The sequence below is a fragment of the Anomaloglossus baeobatrachus genome, chromosome 7, assembly GCF_048569485.1.
Source record: "Anomaloglossus baeobatrachus isolate aAnoBae1 chromosome 7, aAnoBae1.hap1, whole genome shotgun sequence".
NCBI classification, from domain to species: domain Eukaryota; kingdom Metazoa; phylum Chordata; class Amphibia; order Anura; family Aromobatidae; genus Anomaloglossus; species Anomaloglossus baeobatrachus.
The window spans coordinates 90458919-90482271 of record NC_134359.1 but is presented as its reverse complement, the minus strand read 5'-3'; the positions used below and the strand labels follow the sequence as shown (position 1 = coordinate 90482271).

Here is a 23353-nt window from a genome sequence, read left to right as displayed (position 1 = left end):
AATCTCCCGCCTGTCTTCTCACACAGTCCTTCCACTCACTAACGGTACGTCTCTCAAGGACCCTACGGACCGTACTATTGACAGGTTGGCCCGTTCCGCCTTCGAGGCAGCGGGCACATCCCTCTCACCGGCCTTTGCCTCGGTTTGGGTTGCTCAGGCTCTGATGTCCTGGGCGGACACGCTACGCTGCGGTCTACGCGCCATTCCTGCCAATCCGGACCTGGTTCCCATCGCCTCGCAGATTTCCCTCGCGGGTGAGTACCTGCTCAATGCAGCCCTGGCGTCTGCAAATTGCGCGGCCCAGGCCGCCAGCAACAATGTGGCCATCCGTCGAGCCCTCTGGCTCCGGTCCTGGAACGCGGATGCGGCCTCTAAGAAGTCACTAACTTCCCTGCCCTTCCTAGGGGAACGTCTTTTCGGAGATAAGCTGGACCAGTTGATCTCCGATGCAACGGGAGGAAAGAGTACATCTCTCCCCCAATTGCGCCCCAAGCGCTTCCAGAATCGGCGCCCCACCGCTCGTTTCCGGCCCTTTCGCAGCTTCAACTCCACTCCCCAGCCGCGAAAAAGCCGCTCTCCTCCGAGAGACAGGAAGGACCCCGTCATTCAAGACCAATCCCGCCTGGCGTTCACGTCCCCGCCAGTCCACGAAATCCTCTTACGGTTACCGCCGACGTTCCTCCAAGTGACTTGCGGTCGACGCGCAACAGCACCAGACTCGTGGGAGGGCGTCTGTCTCGTTTCCAGCATGTGTGGATCCCCCTGACCGCCGATGCCTGGGTCAGAGAGATCATCACATCAGGCTACAAAATAGAATTCGAGGCAAAGCCGCCGAGACGTTTTTTCCTATCTCGCCCTCCCGAGTCTCCCGCGCGGGCTCGCGCGTTCCTTCACTCCATAGACTCCCTCCTCTGAGCCGGAGTCGTGGTACCAGTCCCTCCCGCAGAACGTTTCAAGGGGTTCTATTCCAACCTTTTCGTGGTCCCCAAGAAGGACGGCTCTGTCCGCCCCGTCCTCGACCTAAAGCTTCTAAACAGGTCGGTGAGGCCTCGGCCGTTTCGAATGGAGTCACTCCGGTCCGTGATCGCGTCCATGGAGGTCGGCGAATTCCTGGCATCGCTGGATATTCAAGACGCCTATCTTCACGTCCCGATAGCCACCTCTCACCAACAGTTCCTCCGCTTTGCGATAGCGGAAGATCATTTCCAGTTCACGGCTCTTCCCTTCGGCCTCGCATCCGCCCCCAGGGTCTTTACGAAGATCATGGCGGCTGCCATGTCCGTCCTACATTCCAGGGGTGTTATGGTCATCCCGTACTTGGACGATATGTTAAAAGGTTCTTCTTTCGAGGACTGTCGTCTTGGGGTTCAGGTCACGATCGACACCCTTTCACGGTTAGGGTGGCTGATCAATCGGAAGACGTCCTCTCTGACCCCGGCCCGTCGGATCACCTTTTTAGGCATGGTATTCGATACCACCCAAGGGCGAGTTTTCCTCACACAGGAGAAGATGTCCTCCCTGCAACGAGGCCTCCGCGCTCTCCGGCGTCAGCGCCAAGTTTCCATCAGGTTCGGCATGCGAGTCCTTGGTCGTATGGTGGCGGCGATGGAAGCGGTGCCCTTTGCACAGTTCCACCTCCGGCCCCTCCAGCTGGCCTTGCTGAAGAAGTGGGACAGATCTCCCTTTTCTCTGGACCGCAGGTTTCATCTTTCGCCGGAGACCCGCCACTCCCTCCGTTGGTGGCTCAATCAACGCATCCTCGCATCAGGAAGGTCTTTCCTCCTGCTCCACTGGAAGATAGTGACCACCGACGCCAGTCTCCAGGGCTGGGGAGCAGTGTTTCGGCATCACACAGCGCAGGGCCGATGGACACCGCGGGAGAGTTGTCTCCAGATCAACATTCTGGAGATAAGAGCCATCCGGCTAGCCTTGCAGCAGTTTCGGCACCTAGTACAGGGTTGCCCGGTCAGGATCCAGTCGGACAATGCGACGGCGGTGGCGTACATCAACCACCAAGGCGGCACAAGAAGTGTCGGGGCGATGCGAGAAGTCAAGAAGATTTTGCACTGGGCCGAGTGTCATCACTCCATGATCTCAGCGGTACACATCCCAGGCGTGGACAATTGGGCGGCGGACTTCCTCAGCAGGGAAGGCCTCGCCTCCGGAGAATGGTCCCTCAACCGGGAAGTATTCAACAAGATCTGCGACAGATGGGGAGTTCCGGATGTGGACCTAATGGCCTCTCGGTTCAACTGTCAGGTTCCGCAATTTGTAGCGCGGTGCCGCGACCGCTTGGCTTTAGGAGTCGACGCCCTCACCCTGTCATGGAGCCAGTTCAGTCTCCCGTACATCTTCCCTCTGCTCCCTCTGATCCCGAGGGTCCTCAAGAAGATCAAGGCAGAAGGAATACCGGTCATCCTAGTGGCTCCGGACTGGCCCAGGCGAGCATGGTTCGCGGAACTCACTTAGCTCCTTGCAGACGCTCCGTGGCGTCTTCCAGATCGTCCAGATCTCCTGCAGCAGGGACCTCTTTTCCATCAGAACTCACAGGTCCTAAATTTGACGGCCTGGCCATTGAATCCTGGGTTCTAGCTAAGGCTGGTTTTTCTTCAAGAGTGATACAGACAATGATTAGGGCCAGGAAGCCATCTTCATCAAGAATATACTACCGCACGTGGAAGGTTTTCTTCAGGTGGTGTGAAGAGCATAGTATTTCTTCTCCTCTCGCCTTCTCCCTTCCTTCCCTATTGGCATTCTTGCAGTCAGGCCTAGATGCGGGTCTCTCGCTCGCAACACTAAAGGGCCAGGTATCGGCGTTGTCAATCCTGTTTCAGAAGCCACTGGCCTCTCGTCCACAGGTTAAGACCTTCATCCAGGGAGTGGCCCACCTGGCCCCGCCGTACCGTCGGCCTCTAGAACCGTGGGACCTTAATCTAGTCCTAGGGTCGCTTCAGGGTCCCCCATTCGAGCCCTTGCGGGATTCTTCCCTTTCTCACCTGTCTTGGAAGGTGGTGTTCCTCGTTGCCATCACTTCTATTCGCAGGACGTCAGAGCTGGCAGCTCTCTCTTGTCGTGCCCCCTTTTTGATTTTTCACCAGGACAAAGCGGTTCTCCGGCCAGATCCCGCCTTTCTCCCAAAGGTGGTCTCCCCGTTCCATCTTAACGAAGAAAACGTTCTTCCGTCCTTCTGTCCTGGCCCCTCTCACAGCTTGGAGAGGTCCTTGCACACCCTGGACCTGGTGCGCGCCCTTAGAATTTATGTCTCCAGAACCGCGCCGTTCCGTAAGTCGGATGGTCTGTTTGTCCTCCCTTCTGGTCCCAAGAGGGGTGAATCGGCATCCAAAGCCACAATTGCCAGATGGATCCGTTCCGCCATATCAGAGGCCTATCGGATTCGGGACAAGTCTCCGCCGCGGGGGGTAAGGGCGCACTCTACCCGTGCAGTGGGAGCCTCTTGGGCGATTAGGCATCAGGCGTCGGCCGACCAGGTCTGCAAGGCCGCCACCTGGTCTAGCCTGCACACCTTTACTAGGTTCTACCAGGTTCACACCCAAGCATCGGCAGATGCTAGTTTTGGGAGAAAGGTCTTGCAGGCAGCAGTTGCACACCTGTAATAGGGTGACAGCATTCAATTATAGTACAAGCCCGCCGAGGGAGGTTGTTGTTTTCTTCCTATCTGCGGGCTTCGGTATTCCCACCCAGGGACTGCTTTTGGACGTCCCATGGTCCTGTGTCCCCCAATGAAACGATAGAGAAAGTAGGATTTTTGTGTACTCACCGTAAAATCTCTTTCTCTGAGTCTTCATTGGGGGACACAGCACCCACCCTGCTTGGTTTTTTGGTTGTTTAATTGCATTTGCCTGCTATTTTCAGCGGTCTTATGTTCATAGACCTCTTGTTCGCACGGCTGCATTGTTTTAGTTACAACTTGTTTTATGTATGGTGATTCTGGTACTCCTCCTACTGCTTGTGCACCAAACTGATCTGAGCCCGCCTCCGGCTCGGGGTGTATACTGCTAGGGAGGAGCTAACTTTTTATGTTTACTTAGTGTCAGCCTCCTAGTGACAGCAGCATAACCCATGGTCCTGTGTCCCCCAATTAAGACTCAGAGAAAGAGATTTTACGGTGAGTTCACAAAAATCCTTCTTTTCTGAACCTCAGCAAAGAAGTCTGGAAATACAGATACACTACGTTCCCCAAGATCAAAAATGATCTCTCACCTTGCATAGTATAGTGTCCCGATCTTCAAAGTGGAGTATCTTAATCAATAGAGAGCGAGGTGGCACCCTGGGAGGTAATGGATGCATTGGGACCCTGTGAGTCTTTTCTATGGCAAAGAACGGTGAAAGCGCGTCTTTTCCAAAACTTTTTCAGAGCAAAGTTTCAAAAAAGTAACTGCATCTCCTCCCTCTGCTCTTTCTGGAATGCCAACCACCGGATGGTGTTCCTTCTATGCCTGTTTTTCAGGTCATCTGTCTTATTCTAGAGAACATGAATACTTTGTGCATTCTTTTCAGCATCTTTCTGGATGACCGGGATTTGTTCTTCTAATGTATTCACTCTTCCCTCAGCCTCTTTCATCCTCTCATTTACTCTTTTTTTAGACCTTTTTTCATCATGGACATGTCCTTGCTAAGACTTTCCATATGCATACTCAAGGAGGCCAAAGTGGTGTTGCAGAGGAAAACTGCTGCAAATACATCTCATATGGTTGGTTCAGTTTGCAAAGACTCACTCTCCACATCTCTCAGATCAGAATCCAGCTGCACATCATTTGTTGTGTCCATGAATGGGAACAGCGTGTTTGTATATTTTTCTTGCATTGCATATTTTTCCTCCTATAAGGAAATTCCTTATTGTTACTAGGTAGATTTAGACTGAAGTTTGTCCTTATGTTCCTCCCTTAGTTGGCTTCTGTATAGAATGCTCCTCCCTTCCTCCTCAGTTTAGTCTAGAGAGGAACCATTGCTGAAGACCCATGTCTACAACCCTGTACAGATTATTCCTTTTCACCTGCCTTTACTTTGTACTTAATACAAGATTCTAGAAGAAAACTAAAGCTTTTCTCCTGGTATTTCTACAAGTCATCGTTTGGCTGAGTTTAAAACTATCTGTTGATGCTTTGAAGTGTGAGTACAATCATACAGTTATCTAAGGGACTGATAATTAGAGCGCTTGGGATTCACAGCTTCTAGGAAGAGACAGAATATCATTGCTAGGCAGATTTTCAGGAGAACAAGATGGCCCGTGTTGACTGGAGGCCACTCCATCTTAGAGTCTTCCTCTGCCCCATGTACTCCTGGATCCCCGGCTGCCTTCCCCGCTCAGAAGTAGCATTCACGGGTCCATTAGGAAACACCCTTGCGAGACGCTCCTGGCACGCAGCAACCTCCGCCGCCCTATCTTTTTCAGACTGTTCTGGCGCTGTATTGGAAAAGCCAATATCACGTCCCGCTCTGCCCTTTTTACCGGCTATCCTGCTCACCACTGTTTTTGGAGGCACGCAAATAAATCCAATGGCTCACAGGAGGCTTCTGAAGTCAAAAATATGAGTGTTCAGATGGTGATATCCAGATAATTGTAGGATTTATTCAGGAGCTCCTTGGCACACGTATGCTGACATCTCCCTGTTAATCATGAGCCCCCGATCACAGTCTCTCTTTAATAAAAGTTATGTACCATAATAGTGAAAAATATAACTTATCCCGCAACATATTCAAGCGCTTGCATTGCTGGGAATATGGAGAAGAAATTGCCGTAGCTCTACCTACAGTGTTGGAAGCCTGCACAGAGTTGTTCCTGTTATAGCCATGAAAGGCTGAGATCGGAATAACCCTTTAAAGAACGTATCTCTTCACATTCCTATTTCATGCTATTTTTGTTTTGTACTGAACTGACATCTGCATAATTGCATCCTAGCAGATCTTTCCATCTCATGATTATATTGTCTCATGTTGGAGTCAATCCACCTGTGCTCAGTTTACAGTTGGAAATCATTACATCCATGGTCTAGATGGGATTTGTAGCAATAGAAAGTGTTTCTTTGGCAGCGTGACTCCGTTTAGTATATGAACCCTGAGGGACCTGTAGAACTTCAGCTGTAGAACGGAAATTATAGTTTTAATAAGCCTCCAGTTAGTGGACTCTGATGACCACGAGCACTTGAGATATAAAGCCTGTGTAGTTGGTGGTTATACTTCTCTTGATACTCGTTTTATGATGCTCATTAATCATTGATAAAAGCTTAGCATGTGGAACAAGACTGTGGTGACAATTTCATTTTTCAGACAACTTAAATTTTACCACTATGTATATAATACAAGAGTATGGGTATATACAGTGGAAATTATTGACATTTGGGAATTAAAGCAGTTACTGGGTCAGATAAGACCTTGAGAGGGGTAGAATTGGCTGAATTTGACTTGGTGGCAAAACCCATTAGATATTATAACAATTAGGGTCAGTTAGAGGGGATATCTGGCTTCATCCATATCGGAGGTAAGAAGTGGCAATGAATTTTCAACTCACCCTCCCCCCAATCTACCAAGGCGTGCTCACAAGCTGCAGATATCGTGCAGGTCTCCTGTTCATTAGATTAGGTCATCTGATTGGTACGTGCTGATCATGCACATGTGACGCCCCAGGGGTGATGATCTTCTTCAGGGACGCCACAGGACTTGTTCGATATGGCAACAGGTAATTTCAGTTTTTATTTTATATGTTGTGACGCCACTCACGACTTGCGGTCAGATATGTAAATGACCGCCGCTGCAGGTTTTACGAGTGTCTGGGGCTGATGGGGTCTGCAGCCAGAAGATATAGCCTCCCGTGAGTGAGGCAGGCCCCAGGGGCTCGGGTGAGTAGGATAGCAGGTCCCAGAATAACACAGGCTGAGTCCAAAAGTCTTTCGACTGGTTTTTACTCACTCTGATGTTGCTGTGAGCTGACCCGGGCGTTGCTGTGATTAACCAGGTAAGACCAGGGTTCCTTCGGGCCAGTCTGAGGGTACCTATTAGCTCGCCTTCCTAGCACTCTGTGTTCGGATAACCCCCTGACGTGAAGTACCATGGAGGTCTATCCAGGGAGACGCTACTGCCTTTTCTCCCCTGTGTTCGGCCCGTTTGCCGGCAGCGTGGACCAAGTGAGATGGCTTCAGGCTCTGTCCCCTTATGGGTCCCTGCGTTGCTGCTGAGGCTCGGACTCTGTAAGGTTGTTGAGGTACTTGTAGTTCCCCTTCACCTGCAGGTTTAGCAGGTCATTGAACCGAAGTCTGCTCTAGGGACCTGTACCCTGTACGTGCCTAGTCACCGGCAGCCTCATCCTCTCTCTGACTGACTGACCAGGTGACCGTTCTCCCCCGCTAACGGCTACTACCCCGTGCAGGGTCTGACTAGTGGCCGCGCGCGAATGTGCCTCGCGACCGCCGCTCACCACCACTACTAGACTGGCTCTCCTCCTCCTCCTCCTTTCCTAACAACCTCTGCACTTTCTAGCTCCCAGCCCCTCCGCTTCACCCCTTGATAAGATTTGAAGGCCAGACCCCTCCAGAGACTGCCCAAGCGTCCCATCTAATGGTGTGGAAGAACTGGTTGCTATGTGTCTGTGCGTACACACCTCATTTTGGCCCTTAGGATTACCTGGAAGTACTGTCCCAGCATGGGTGCAATACTCAGTGGTGCCTGACCGGGTAAGGGGCGCCACACACATATCTGGCCAGGAGTGCCCTCATTTCCGATATATAAGTTGGCATCACTGGACAGAGAACCCTTTAATGATGCAACCTAGCGTTTTGTTATTTCAGAAGTCTCTTTGCAGTATAAGTTAGACAATAATTTTATTTTTGCAAGTTGTTACAATTATTGCGATACCAAATTTTTTTTTATTTTTTTTTTAGATTTTTAAATGTTGCACAAAAGAAACTTTTTCTATTGCTTCATTGGGGACACAGAAACCCATGGGTGTATGATGCTGCTGCCACTAGGAGGCTGCCACTATGCAAGTAGAAAAGTTAGCTCCTCCTCAGTAGGATACATCCACCAACTGGAGCCAAGCTAATCAGTTTTAGCTTAGTGTCTCTAGGAGGCAGACATGGTTCCCCTTGGACCCGCTTCTACCTTTCATTTGTTGTTTTCGTATACTTACCCTTTTTTGGTCTCAGGCTCCGCTCGTATTTGGGTAAAAAGAGTGGGAAAACCACTCTGTAACCTCCTAAGAGACCTGAAGAGCAGTGTGTTCTGATCAACATCGTATCCTCTGTGGTCTGTCGGGCAGGAACCTCCCCCCACCCCCCTTCCAACACTCCAGTGGTTAGAGGCATCCGGGTGGATGGTCCCTGCCATACATCTCTAGCACTGCTCTGCCACTAGAGGGAGATGGTGCAGGGAGGGAAGACGGACCTTGTACCGCCAGACTCTGCTCCACTCCTGAAGACAGTCTTCCAAGTCTGAAGAAAGAGCTGGATTTCATGTTTAGTAAAAGGTACTTGCGCTCTCCTTTCAGGCAACTTCTGGCAGTGGGGGCTTTTGTTTTCACTGTTGAACAACAGGCTCCTCTTTTAGTCCCATCCAACCTTTTTTGGTTTCCTCTGCACTAGCCACTGCGGACAGATAAATTCCAAGATATAGGCCCTCGCCTCCAATGATAGGTGAATGGGCAGTCCTAGAGCCCTTTTTCAGCCGAGCCAACCCCTACGCCCGCTCAGCCTATTGAAGCCTTCCTCTCTCCAGGCCAGTTACTGCACTTAGAGAATGGTGTGGAGAACGTGGATCCCCTATCTGTGTCATATTCCTCCATATCATCCAAACCTCAACTGCAGCTATGGAGCATTTACCTATGCCAACAACCGACTGGTACTCTGTCCACTATCCACAGTGAGTCAGTCCCATCACCTACCACGAGCCACAACGCTGACCTCAGCAGCGGTCCACTAACAAGTTAGTCTGATCCACTATCTATCACGCACCACACGGCTGATCGCAGCAGCAGTCCAAGGGCTTTGTCCACTATCCAGTGAGGCAGACCCACCATCTACCACTAACCATATGGCTGATTGCAAAAACCATCCAAGTGATCTGTTTACTGTAAGTGAGTCAGACCCACCATCTATCATGAAAAACATGTCTGATCGCAGAGTGGTCCCAGTGGCCTTGGGCAATATCATTGCCTCAGCCTCCATGTCGGTTAGTCGGCACTTAGCTCTTCTTTCTTACAGAATTCGGATCACTACATGTGCTTCACCTGTATTTTTAGTCACGTTTTTGTCTTTCCCTCTCAGTGACTAGCTCACAACTCTCATGTTTTAGCTCTGTTTTCACCCGAACAGCTCATATTGGCATACAGAATCATTGGCTAAGACGACCGCTGCAGTTCACAGAGCCAGCCTTTGTTTTAACCAGTTTTTCAGTGCTTGTTGTCTTGGCGAGGCTGTCCCTGCTGTCAAGTTTTCCTGCCCCAGGCATATTTCCGGGGTTCTTTCAACGTGTTGTTGGACCTCGCAGAGCAGTTTGCCTATATGAGTAAGTAGCTCTCTGATCTCTCTTTACAGCTGCTGAAAGTTCCCAGCATGATTGTGGTGGCTTATGTCAAGATAGTGGTTCTGCATGCAGACGATCAATTGTTTCTTCTCTTTAGGACTGTCCCTCCTCTGGGCCTGAGATGGACAAGAGCCACCCCAGAAATCGCAAGTATGTGATGCCATTGGCTGGACTAGTCGTCCTCCTGGCGTGCATATTTCTCATCAGTGTTGCCTCTTTACCAGCATATGCCAGAAGAAATATCCTCTATATGAGGAACTCTCCTTGAGCTAGTTCCATTCTTCAACCCTCATTTTTCTGGGTTCATATCCCGTCGTGGAGAACTCCACTGGGAATTGTATATTTTTTCCCTATTTTCACGTAGTCTTACTCCATTCATTTCTTCTGTTTTTTTTTTTCTTTAGACCTCTTCTAGGTCCAATAGTAGGACGGTCCTTCTCTGGTTCTCAAGCTGACATACTGATATGTTCCTCTTCACTCTCCAGGATGAAATCTCTGCTACTGGGGATAACCTCCATGGAACCTCCTCGTTTTGTTTCCTCAGTGCACTTGAAGATGCCCCTGTTCATCTTCTTTTCCAAATTGCCAGAGTCCAAATTTTCTTTCTGTAAGCTCAGGGAGTTCCCAGTGATTTAGCCACTACCCCAGTGTTCTTACAAGGATCATATCAGTGGCGTAGCCTATATTTTTTTTTTTTTTTTTTTTTTTTTTTTTTTTTTGCACCAGAGGGATCTTGGTATTCCTTATCCTAGTCTCTTGGAGCAGACTTCTCATTTGGGATTGACCTTCCACAGGTTGAAGTCATCTCCTATTTCAACCCAGTGCTTATTCATCTGAAGCACGCTCTTTCGATCAGCACAAGAGTCCCCCCTAACCTGTAGATAGTTTTGCTAATCTTCTTCTTGGAACTTGATCACTCTGAATCCATGCTCCACTTCTCCAAGACTTTGTTTTATATAACGGACTGTCCCCAAACTTGTAATCTTAGTCTGGTAGTATTGTTATTATCTCATTCTTCTCAAGATCCTTTCAATCGTTGGAATATTGTGCGGATGGACGCCAGTTAGGAAGTTTTACTCCAGTGTATCAGTTCAGGACACTTGGTAGTCTCATCAAGCCTTCTCGCCTTTCTGCACTTGGAACTCACAGTTGTTCATTTGCCTCTCCTCCCTTGGTATGATCTGTCAAGCCGTCCTCCACATCTATTGACAACACCGCGATCTTCATCATTTACCAAGTCAGTCATGGCAGAGGTATCTGGTCATGGACTAACAGTGTGTACGATACTTTTAGTAGTTCACATCTCTGAAGTAAACTACGGACTGCCTTCTTCCTAACCTGCGAGAGACCTTTGACAGGAGAAGCGGTAGCCTCATCAGACTGTTTTCATCCATATTCATTTACTGCAGAGCACCCCTGTCTTCTATCTAATGGCATCTGTGGTATGTTACAGGGTCTCTCAGTTTGTTTCAAGGTCCTGCGTCCAGTTGGTTTAGATGCTCTGGTGATCTCCTAGAATACCCACCCTTCCCTCTTCCGTTCATCATCCTCTAGTTCCGGAATTATCAAAGCATTCAAGTCTATAGAGGTAGCCGCTTGTCTCGTGGAGGTAGTCTACTTTCTTGCTGACACCTCATGGAAACTTCCATATCGGTTTCCCTGGGCCTGCCTTTTCTTTCCAAGCGTTTACAGTTTCTCCATTCAGATGATTGATCTTTGTCAAAGTGGGGACGCCCTCTTCTTCACTTTCCTCCTGGCGTTCTTTATGTCTGACCTTGAGTTCAGTCTATTCCTCAGTTTTTTTTTCTAAGGTCTCTGCCCTTAATCCTTCTCAAAGAAATATAGTTCCCATTCTCTGATGAACAGTCAGACTTGGTAAACTCCTAGCTGCCTCTTGTAGATCTCTGGAATCTCTGGTGTTGAATCTTCTATGCCAATCATTGTTTGCATCCATTCTAGTCCTTCGTTTCCTTACTCTACGGCAATGATCTCTTTCAGAGGCGAGTCTCAGAACTAGCAGCCCTGTCTTATCCTGCTTGCTTTCTGACCTTCGCCTAAACAAGGTGGACCTACATCCGGGTTCCTCCCTTCTTCTAAGGTGGTTTACTCTCTTCTTCCCTTGGTTGAGATAGTCTCCTCTTGTTCAGTTCTTCTTATGGTCCTGCTGACCGACCTCTAAGATATTTTGTACCTGGTCAGAATGTGTCTCAGCTCTCCTATCTGTCTAGAACAGCTTCCGTAGATGCCTGGATTCCTTATTCGTGATCTGTAGCGTCATCTTAATGGTCTTCTGGTTTGGTTCTACTACGCTATTGTGAACACATATTGGGCAAGGGACAGAGCGCCCTCTTCATCTGTGGGGCCTCCAGCACCATTCGTTGTTATGTTTCTATTTGGCAACCCTCTAGGCATTTATTTCTTTTTAGCTGTACTTACCCTTTCCAAGTTCTACACACCTTCTTACCCTTTTTTGTCTTGGCAGGTTTGGCCCTAAAGTCTTGCAAATTACAGTGGTCAGCTTCTGACCTGAGAATCTCGCCGATGCTTTTCCATTTTTCTAGTCTTTTTTTTTTAATTTTTTTTCATCCTTGGGGACTGCTTTGGAATGTCTCATGGTTTCCTGTGTCCCCCGGTGAAGCGATAGAGAAAAGAAGATTTTGGGTACTCACTGTAAAATCTCTCGGATCCTTCATTGGGGGACATAGCACCCGCCCTTTTTAGATTCTCTGTTGGGCCAGTCTGTATTTTTTTTTTTTTTTTTAAGTCAGTTTTTTGGGGAAGTGGATACATTTAAAAAAAAAATAGCTGTTTTAGCATTGTTTTTATTTTATTCAGTTCAACGTGCAGAGTAAGTAGTATGCAATTTTTTTTTATTTTTTTTTTTAATACAGCTCATTACAAAGGCAGTGATAGATTTTGTTGGTGATGTGGGGGAATCTTACATTGTATAGAGAATCAATGACAGAAAAACCCCTTTAAATTATCAGTCTTCGTTTTCAACTTCTTGTTCTAAATTGATGTAACTGTAACTTACTAAACGGGTCTGAAATGTGTGTAATGATATTCATGTGATAACCAAAGTTTTGTATTTAATGTTGTTAAGGACAAACTATTCTTGACTGATACTGGACGCAAAAAAGAAAAGGATTTAGTGACCAAAGAAATAGAGAAACTAAGGGGCTCCATCCAGATCTTGTGTCGCAGTGCTTTACCATTGGGCAAAATGATGGACTACATACAAGAGGACATGGACACAATGAAAAATGAATTGCAGACGTGGAGGGCGGAGAACCGAGAGCATGCAGAAGTTCTTCTAAGGGAGCAAAGGTACCTGGAAAGCTTAGGATATACGGTAGTTTGTGTAGGAAAAAAAAGATAGGGAAAACAAAAGCTAAAGAATTTGCAGCGAATCTGTTGTAAAATCTATATGTATTACATGGAGCTTTTGTCACTGCTGCTTCTATTAGGTTACACAAAATGCATTACTTGATAGAATGAGACAATATGCTTAGCAGAGAAGACCTTGCAGGGCAAAAACAATATATTTGGTCCACTAGGGATGCATTATAGACTTAACCTGATGATGAACAGGCTCTGTATATTTACAGTACTTGGTCTTGCAGGGTTAAAGCTACTTCTTTTAGTAGGAGAAGATCCTATCTACAACTGTCATACGTAGCCATGGACCTTTGGGAGAAGACTGAAGTGGTTTATTAATGCTTCTGTCTTTTTTATTTCACCATTTACATAGTGCTCAGTGACTGCTATATAGTGTATTGAAGCTCATACATACCCCGTAGACTTTTTTCTGCTTTTTTCACATTATACCCACAAACGTAAATTTATTTTATTGGGATTTTATGTGATATACAAACACAAAGTAGCAAATACTTGTGAAGTATAAAGGAAATGATACATGGTTTTCAGAATATTTTAAAAATATAAATCTGAAAATTGTGACCTGCATTTGTACTTCATCCTTTCACCACAAACACTGCTGCATTTCTTTTTAAGGATGTATGTACCAGCTTTACACATCTAAGGGCTGACATTTTTCCTAATTCTTTTTTCTGTAAACTATCCCAGTGAGTTTTGATGGAGAACATCTGTGAACAGTTGTTCCAAGCCTTACCAAAGATTTTCAATGGGATTTAGTTCTGGGATACTCAAACACATGTATATGCTTTGATCTATACCCTCCATTGTAGCTCTGGCAGGGTGTTTAGGGTCGTTGTCCTGCTGGAAGGTGAACTTCTTCCCCAGTCTCAAGTCTTTTACAGCCTTTAACAGGTTTTCTTCCAGGATTGCGCTGTATTCAGCTATATCCATCTTCCCATCAACTCTGACCAGCTTCCCTGTACCTCCAGAAGAAAAATCTCCCCACAGCATGATGCTGCCATCCTGTTTTACGGTGACGGTGGTGTTTTCAGGGTGATGTGCAGTGTTAGTTTTCTGCCGCACAGCGTTTTGCACTTAGCGCAAAATGTTCTCCTTTGGTCTCATCTGACCACATCACCTTGTTCCATATGCTCACTGTTTTCCCTCCATGGCTTTTTGCAAATTGGACTTATAAATTGCTTTCAAAAATGGCTTTCTTCTTGCCACTCTTCCATAAAGACCTGATATGTGGAGAGTACGACTAATAGTTGTCCTGTGGACAGATTCTTCCACCTAATCTGTGGATCTCTGCATCCCCTCCAGATTGACAATGGGTCTCTTGACTGCTTCTCTAATTAGTGATCTCCGTGCTTGGGATGTCAGTTTAGGGGGACGGTCATGTCTTGGTAGATTTGCAGTTGTGCCAAAGTCTTTCATTTTTTGATGATGGATTGATTAGTATTCCATGAGATATTCAGAGCTCAGGCTATTTTATTTTTTTTTTTTTTATAACCTAACCCTGCTTTACTCTTTTCCACAAAAAATGTGTAAATCAGATTTTATTCGAATAAAGAACATGTTTACAAGTTATAGGATAAGCAACATATGATATACAGTAGAATAACTCAAATCTTGGAGGTAATAAGTAATACAACACTTTTCTACTTGCATAATAATTCCTTTCATTACACACTTCAGGTCAGACCATCATCACCCATGTAATAGCTTTGCTTTGGAGATGATGCCCACTGGGTGACCAACAATCTGACCCCCATACAAAAATTTATGCAGCCTCGTTTACAAACGGGAGGCAACGTAGATGCACAAAGTCCCTGAGATGACAATCCTTTCTAACAATGTAAACATAACATAAAATGTACAAAGAGGAAAGAAAGGTGAGAAAAGAGGAAATGTAGGGGGAGAGGGAAAAGAAAAGAAGGACGAAGAAGATGTCTCGTCTGGGTCGTGTGCAGCCCCCGGCACTTTTGTTATGTGGAATGGACAATCACAGAGGTCGCACGCCCCCAACTGAAGCTTGAAGCCATAGTACCAGGTCTGGTGTCTCTCTATACATAATCCACGGCGCCCACAGCCTGAACACTCGCTCCCCCGAGTCAGACGCCTGGCCGACCAGCTCCTCCATCTTATAGATCTGGTTCATCTCGGTCACCAGTTCAGCCCGCGAGGGCACTTTGGTCTGCCTCCAGTACCTTGGGATTAATCTCCTTGCCCCCGTCAAAAAATGCCTTAACAGGCTTCTCTTGAAGTTGGTGATCGAGATATTGCTTAAGGATAGAAGAGCCAGTTCCGGCATCGGCTCAAACCTAGTGGATGACACTTTATTCAGAAGGGCAAACACGTCTAGCCAAAAATATTGTATGAGAGGACAAGACCACCACATGTTGATGTATGAGCCTCTATCGTTTGAGCATCTCCAGCATTCTTCAGAGACAGATGGGAACATGGAAAGAATTCTGGAGGGGCAGTGATACCACCTAGAAACTATTTTGCAGCCCCGTTCCTGTGACGCTACATCCAGCGACGACTTGTGGGTAAAGAGTAATATTTTTGAGCGTTCCTCACGCGTGAGGGGGTCTCCCCAAATCCACCTCCCATTTCAAGAAGTAAGGGGCATCATCCTCCCGTCCAGACAACTCAAGCTGGAACATTTTGTATAGCAGGGCAATGGTGTGTTCCAGAGGCTCTCTCTCCAGACACAGAGACTAAAAGGGCGTCAAGGGCCTATAAAAGTTAGTTTGTGGTGAAAGGGAGTTAATAAAGCTCTTCAATTGCTCATAACCAAACCAAGCTCCTGCGGGAGTGCAGTTGTCAGGAAAGAAAGAAAGAAGGGGCCTCATACCCACATTGGACACTAGATCCCTCATTATGGACACCATGCCTCTGGACATGTGAAGAAATATGTTGCCTGTTAAATCTGTCGGGAGTAGAGAATTATTATGTAAAGGTTTCAGTGGTCCAGGTATAGTGGAAATCTCCAGGAGTGCGTTCGAACTCCTGAGAAATGAGGACAAGCTCTTTACGAGGAACGGCCTGGCTTGAGTGCACGGGTGCGAAGGGGCTGGCGACAACAACGCTACGAGAGGGGCGCAGTCTGTCTGAGATATCTCCACCTCCACCCAGCGCTTAGAGGTTTTGTTATGGTAGAGATCCAGAAGGCATGTTCCCAATGAAGCAAGGTGATATTTTTTGAGGTCTGGAAGGCCTGCCCCCCCCGCAAGTCTAGGTTTGTTCAGGACTCTATAGGCCAGCCGAGGGCGTCTGTGTGCCCAGACGAATCTGGTTATGGCAGTTTTTAATCGTGAAAAAAGGGAAGCTGGCAAGGGTATGGGAATTGCCTGGAAAAAATATAACAGGCGAGGCAGAATGAAGGGAATTTTGTTTACTTACCGTAAATTCCTTTTCTTCTAGCTCCAATTGGGAGACCCAGACAGTGGGTGTATAGCTACTGCCTCTGGAGGCCGCACAAAGAACTACACTCAAAAGTGTAAGGCCCCTCCCCTTCTGGCTATACACCCTCCCGTAGGAGTACGGATTCCTCAGTTTTAGTACCAAAGCAAGAAGGAGGAAAGCCAATAACAGTTTCAAAAACAAATTCAATCCGATAACAAGATCGGAGAACTTAAGAAACAACATGAACAACATGTGCACCCGAAAAACGAAACCCTAAGAACAAATAGGGCGGGTGCTGGGTCTCCCAATTGGAGCTAGAAGAAAAGGAATTTACGGTAAGTAAACAAAATTCCCTTCTTCTTTTTCGCTCCTAATTGGGAGACCCAGACAGTGGGACGTCCAAAAGCAGTCCCTGGGTGGGTAAAAAGATACCACATGAACGGGCTGTCAGACAGCCTCTTCCTACAGGTGGGCCACCGCCGCCTGAAGGACCTGTCTAACTAGGCTGGCATCTGCCGAAGCGTAGGTATGCACTTGATAGTGTTTGGTAAATGTGTGCAGACTCGACCAGGTAGCCGCCTGGCACACTTGCTGAGCCGTAGCCTGATGCCGCAATGCCCAGGACGCACCCACGGCTCTGGTAGAATGGGCCTTCAGTCCAGATGGGATCGGAAGCCCAGCAGAACGGTATGTGTGAAGAATTGGTTCCTTGATCCACCGCGCCAGGGTGGATTTGGAAGCTTGCGATCCCTTATGCTGACCAGCGACTAGGACAAAGAGCGCATCAGAACGGCGTAGAGACGCCGTGCGAGAAATGTAAATCCTGAGTGCTCTCACCAGGTCCAACAGATGTAAACCCTTTTCAAATTGGTGAACTGGATGCGGACACAAAGATGGCAAAGTGATATCCTGATTGAGATGAAAGGAAGAAACCACCTTGGGAGAAAACTCTGGAATTGGACGCAGTACTACCTTGTCTTGGTGAAACACCAGGAAGGGAGATTTGCAAGATAACGCCGCTAGCTCGGACACTCTTCGAAGAGACGTGACCGCCACAAGCAAAACTACCTTTTGTGAAAGCCGAGAAAGGGGAACCTCTTTCAAAGGCTCGAAAGGCGGCTTCTGGAGAGCAATGAGAACCTTGTTCAGATCCCAGGGTTCCAATGGCCGTCTGTAAGGAGGAACGATATGACAAACTCCTTGGAGAAACGTGCGTACTTTAGAAAGCCGTGCCAAGCGCTTCTGAAAGAATACGGATAGCGCGGAGACTTGACCCTTAAGCGAGCTAAGCGACAAACCTTTTTCCAACCCAGACTGCAGGAAGGAAAGAAAAATTGGCAATGCAAATGGCCAGGGAGAAAACCCTTGAGCCAAGCACCACGCTAAGAATATCTTCCACGTCCTGTGATAGATCTTAGCTGAGGATGGTTTTCTAGCCTGTCTCATTGTGGCAACAACTTCATGAGATAAACCTGAGGCCGCTAGGATCCAGGACTCAATGGCCACACAGTCAGGTTCAGGGCCGCAGAATTCAGATGGAAAAACGGCCCTTGAGACAGCAAATCTGGACGGTTTGGTAGTGTCCACGGTTGGCCTACCGTGAGATGCCACAGATCCGGGTACCACGACCTTCTTGGCCAATCTGGAGCGACGAGTATGGCTCGATGGCAGTCGGACTTGATTTTCCGGAGAACTCTGGGTAACAATGCTAGAGGTGGGAACACATAGGGGAGTCGGAATTGCGACCAATCCTGAACCAAGGCGTCTGCCGCCAGCGCTCGGTGATCGTGAGACCGTGCCATGAAAACTGGGACCTTGTTGTTGTGCCGTGACGCCATCAGATCGACGTCCGGCGTCCCCCAGCGGCAACAGATCTGCTGAAACACGTCCGGGTGAAGGGACCATTCTCCTGCGTCCATGCCCTGGCGACTGAGAAAGTCTGCTTCCCAGTTTTCCACGCCTGGGATGTGAACTGCGGATATGGTGGACGCTCTGCTTTCCACCCACGTCAAAATCCGCTGGACTTCTTGAAAAGCTTGGCGACTGCGTGTTCCCCCTTGGTGGTTGATGTACGCCACCGCCGTGGAATTGTCCGACTGAATCCGAATCTGCTTGCCTTCCAGCCATTGTTGGAAGGCTCGCAGGGCAAGATAGATTGCTCTGATTTCCAGAACATTGATCTGCAGGGTGGACTCTTCCTGAGTCCACGTCCCCTGAGCCCTGTGGTGGAGAAACACCGCTCCCCACCCTGATAGGCTCGCATCCGTCGTGACCACTGCCCAGGACGGGGGAAGGAACGACTTTCCCTGTGACAATGAGGTGGGGAGAAGCCACCAACGCAGAGAGTCCTTGGCAGTCTGAGAGAGGGAGACAGTCCTGTCGAGGGACGTCGATTTCCCATCCCATTGGCGTAGAATGTCCCATTGTAGAGGGCGCAGATGAAACTGCGCGAACGGGACTGCCTCCATTGCTGCTACCATCTTTCCTAGGAAATGCATGAGGCGCCTCAGTGAGTGCGACTGGCTCTGAAGGAGAGATTGCACTCCAGTCCGTAGCGAGCACTGCTTGTCCAGTGGAAGCCTCACTATCGCTGAGAGAGTATGAAACTCCATGCCAAGATAAGTCAGAGATTGGGTCGGGGTTAGATGAGACTTTGGAAAGTTGATAATCCACCCGAAACTCTGGAGAGTGTCTAGTGCCACCTTCAGACTGTGTTGGCATGCCTCTTGAGAGGGTGCCTTTATAAGCAGGTCGTCTAGATACGGGATGACCGAGTGACCCTGCGAGTGCAGAACAGCTACTACTGCTGCCATGACTTTGGTGAAGACCCGGGGGGCTGTTGCCAGACCGAAAGGTAACGCTACGAACTGTAGGTGTTCGTCGTGTATGACGAAGCGTAGGAAACGCTGATGCTCTGGTGCAATCGGCACGTGGAGATACGCATCTTTGATATCTATTGATGCTAGAAAATCTCCTTGAGACATTGAGGCTATGACGGAGCGTAGGGATTCCATCCGGAACCTCCTGACTTTTACGTGTCTGTTGAGCAACTTTAGATCCAGGACGGGTCGATACGATCCGTCCTTTTTTGGGACCACAAACAGATTGGAGTAAAAACCGTGACCTTGTTCCTGAAGAGGGACGGAGGTCACCACTCCTTCCGCCTTTAGAGCGGCCACCGCCTGCAACAGAGCATCGGCTCGGTCTGGTGGTGGAGAAGTTCTGAAGAAACGAGTTGGCGGACGAGAACTGAACTCTATCCTGTACCCGTGAGACAGAATATCCCTCACCCAACGGTCTTTGACGCGTGACAGCCAAATGTCGCCAAAGTGGGAAAGCCTCCCACCGACCGCGGGTGTGGGAATCGGAGACCGCAAGTCAGGAGGACGCCGTCTTGGCAACGGTTCCTCCGGCTGTCCTTTTTGGGCGTGACTGAGACCTCCAAGAATCTGAGCGTCTCTGGTCTTTTTGAGTCTTTTTTGACGAGGCGAATTGGGACCTGCCCGGTCCTCGAAAGGACCGATAACCAGACTGACCCTTCCTCTGTTGGGGTTTGTTTTGTCTGTGTTGCGGTAAGGATGAGTCCTTACCCTTGGAGTGTTTGATGATTTCATCCAAACGCTCTCCAAACAATCGGTCACGAGAAAAAGGCAAATTGGTTAAGCACTTCTTGGAATGAGAATCTGCTTTCCAATGTCTCAACCACAGGGCCCTACGCAAAACAACGGAGTTGGCTGACGCCACTGCCGTGCGGCTTGTAGCGTCAAGAACAGCATTAATCGCGTACGACGCGAATGCCGCCATTTGCGAGGTCAATGGTGCTACCTGCGGGGCAAATGCACGTGTGACTGAGTCGACTCGCGCAAGCCCGGCTGAGATAGCTTGGAGTGCCCATACGGCCGCAAAAGAAGGCGCTAATGACGCTCCAATCGCTTCATAGATGGATTTCAGCCAGAGCTCCATCTGCCTGTCAGTGGCATCTTTAAGTGCCGCTCCATCCTCAACTGCAACCAAGGATCTAGCTGCAAGCCTGGAAATTGGAGGATCCACTTTTGGACACTGGGTCCAACCCTTGACCACCTCAGGGGGAAAAGGGTAGCGTGTATCTTTAAGCCGTTTAGGAAAACGCCTTTCAGGATAAGCGTGGGGTTTCTGGATTGCGTCTCTAAAGTCAGCGTGGTCCAGAAAAGTGCTTAATGTACGCTTAGGGTATCTGAAATGGATTCTCTCGTGCTGCGAAGCTGACTCCTCTACAAGAGGAGCTGGTGGGGAAATATTTAACATCTTATTGATGTTAAATATAAGATCATTAACTATGGCGTCACCATCTGGTGTATCTAGATTGAGAGCGGTCCCAGGATCAGAATCCTGATCAGTTACGTCCGCCTCATCACCCATAGATTCATCTCGCTGGGATCCTGACCATTGAGATGAATGTGAAGGCCCGTCATAGCGAGCCCGCTTAGGCTGCCCGGGGCCATCGTCCGAGTCAGAGTCTTCACCCTGAGGTGTATATGCCCGTCCCGGAGCTTGGAGGTAATTCAGCTGAGGGGGACCAGGGGGCAATGATTGCACAGTGTCCGTGGCTTGAAGTACAGGCCTAGCTCGCAATGTGTCAAGAATTTGTGACATAGTGAGAGACATTCTGTCAGCAAAAGCTGCAAACTCAGTTCCTGTCACCTGGACAGCATTCACAGGTGGTACACCCTGGGTCACGTCCAGCGGAGGTCCCGGCTGTGCAAGCGCCGCAGGGGCCGAGCACTGCACACAATGGGGGTCCGTGGAGCCTGCCGGTAGAAAAGTCCCACATGCGGTGCAGGAAGCATATAATGTCTGTGCCTTGGCACCCTTGCGTTTTACGGACGACATGCTGCTGGCTCTCTGCAATGTGAGAGAGTCTATAGCCAAAGGGCGACCAGCGCTATGTAATACCAAGTATTTGTAGAAACAAAATACTAAGAATACTACTGGCACAAGAGGGGGTGAGCCCTGAGGGCTGCTTACCGCCCGCTGAATAGCGGGTAAGAGGCGCAGAATTCCTTGTCTGGGTCTCCCCGGCTCCCCTCTGCAGCTCAGCGTGTCAGCAGGAATTGCTGCCGGCGTCTGTGGAGAGGGGCGGTCCGTGGGAGTTTCCAAACAAAAGTGCGGGAAACAGTGTCCCCTCTGTGCCGATTGTGAGGGCTGGAGTATGTAAAAACGACTCCAGCCCTCGGCGCTGATGCACTGGCCAGCGTCCCGCCCCTCTCCTGACTGGCAGGTCTGGGGGCGGGAACGAACGGAAGCAGGCCGCAAAAGCCGGGGACTCGAGTTATCAGCGCGGCCGCCGTAAAAGCGCGGGCCGCGCTGAAGTCCCCGGCGCACCACAAGTGCCAGCCGCGCCGCAGTCCCAGCGGCCGGCGCGACCGATTCCCAGAGGTGTGCCTGCTTCAGCGAAGCTGAATGAGGCCATGGCACAAGCGCCGTAGCGCTGATGTCCCCCGGCGCACTACAACACCCAGCATGCTGCGGTGTGAGCGCCAAATGCACGGGGACACAGAGTACCTTGAGGAAGCAGGGCCATGTCCCTGATGTACTCCGCTCCATCCAGCATCTTCTCCAGGGGCTGTAGATGGAGCACGGTCTCAGTGCCTGGAGACCAGTAAATCCCACTTCACCCAGAGCCCTGTAAAAAGGGATGGGGAAGGAATCAGCATGTGGGCTCCTGCCGCCGTACCCGCAATGGGTACCTCAACCTTACAAACACCTCCGACATACAGTGGGGTGAGAAGGGAGCATGCTGGGAGCCCTGTATGGGCCCTCTTTTCTTCCATCCGACATAGTCAGCAGCTGCTGCTGACTAAAAACAATGGAGCTATGCGTGCGTGTCTGACCTCCTGCGCACAAAGCTAAAACTGAGGAATCCGTACTCCTACGGGAGGGTGTATAGCCAGAAGGGGAGGGGCCTTACACTTTTGAGTGTAGTTCTTTGTGCGGCCTCCAGAGGCAGTAGCTATACACCCACTGTCTGGGTCTCCCAATTAGGAGCGAAAAAGAAATCCATCTTTATGGCATTTATCCTGCCTAACCAGGATATTGGCAGCTTATTCCATTTCAGGAGATCCGCCTCTATCTTCCCCAAAACTTTAAGGATATTAGCTCCGTACAAGGACGAGACATCAGCAGTCAAGTCAATGCCAAGATATGACAATGATTTCCCTTGCCACCTAAACAGAAACGACGCTCGAAGCTGATCGGTCACCTGGTGCGTAAGGGAAATATTAAGCGCCTTCGACTTGTGCATGTTCATTTTAAAATTGCTCAGAGAGCCAAATCTGTAAAGTTCAAACATAATGTTTGATTGGGTAGTCACTGGATTTGTTATGAACAGCATCAAGTCGTCGCCGAAGAGAGCTAGTTTATCCTCCCTGCGCGGAGCCTCTTTCTTCGGCGCTCTATTGGGAGACCCAGACGATTGACGATTGGGTGTATAGCACTGCCTCCGGAGGCCACACAAAGCAATTACACTAAAAAGTGTAAGGCCCCTCCCCTTCTGGCTATACACCCCCAGTGGGATCACTGGCTCACCAGTTTTCTGCTTTGTGCGAAGGAGGTCAGACATCCACGCATAGCTCCACTGTTTGTAGTCAGCAGTAGCTGCTGGCTATATCGGATGGAAGAAAAGAGGGCCCATATGGGGCCCCCAGCATGCTCCCTTCTCACCCGCGGTGGTGCTTGTAAGGTTGAGGTACCTATTGCTGGTACAGAGGCTGGAGCCCACATGCTGTTTTCCTTCCACATCCCCTGGAGGGCTCTGTGGAAGTGGGATCTTGCCGGCCCCCAAGCCCTGGGGCCGGGCTCCATCCACAGACCCAGAGAACCTGCTGGATTTGGAGCGGGAGTGCCGTTCAGGGACAAGGCCCTGCAACTTTCAGGTACTCTGTGTCCCCGGCAGGCACGGACACCCTCAAGGCTTGCTGAGCGTTATAGTGCGCCGGGGACAGTAGCGCTGTGCGCTGGGGTTAGGTCACTGCAGCTTTGCTGAGTGACGTTA

At 49.1% G+C, this 23353-nt stretch overlaps 1 protein-coding gene across 4 annotated transcripts in view; it reads left to right on the top strand.

Moving 5' to 3' along the window:
- The window catches only part of TRAF3IP1 (TRAF3 interacting protein 1), a 121610-nt gene that overhangs the window by 77227 nt on the left and 21030 nt on the right, over positions 1-23353 (top strand). For all 4 annotated transcript variants that reach the window (XM_075317461.1, XM_075317459.1, XM_075317460.1 and 1 more), the window contains one exon: positions 12638-12861. In XM_075317461.1, the coding sequence (XP_075173576.1) occupies positions 12638-12861 (224 nt within the window). The remainder of the gene's footprint in view (positions 1-12637; positions 12862-23353) is intronic.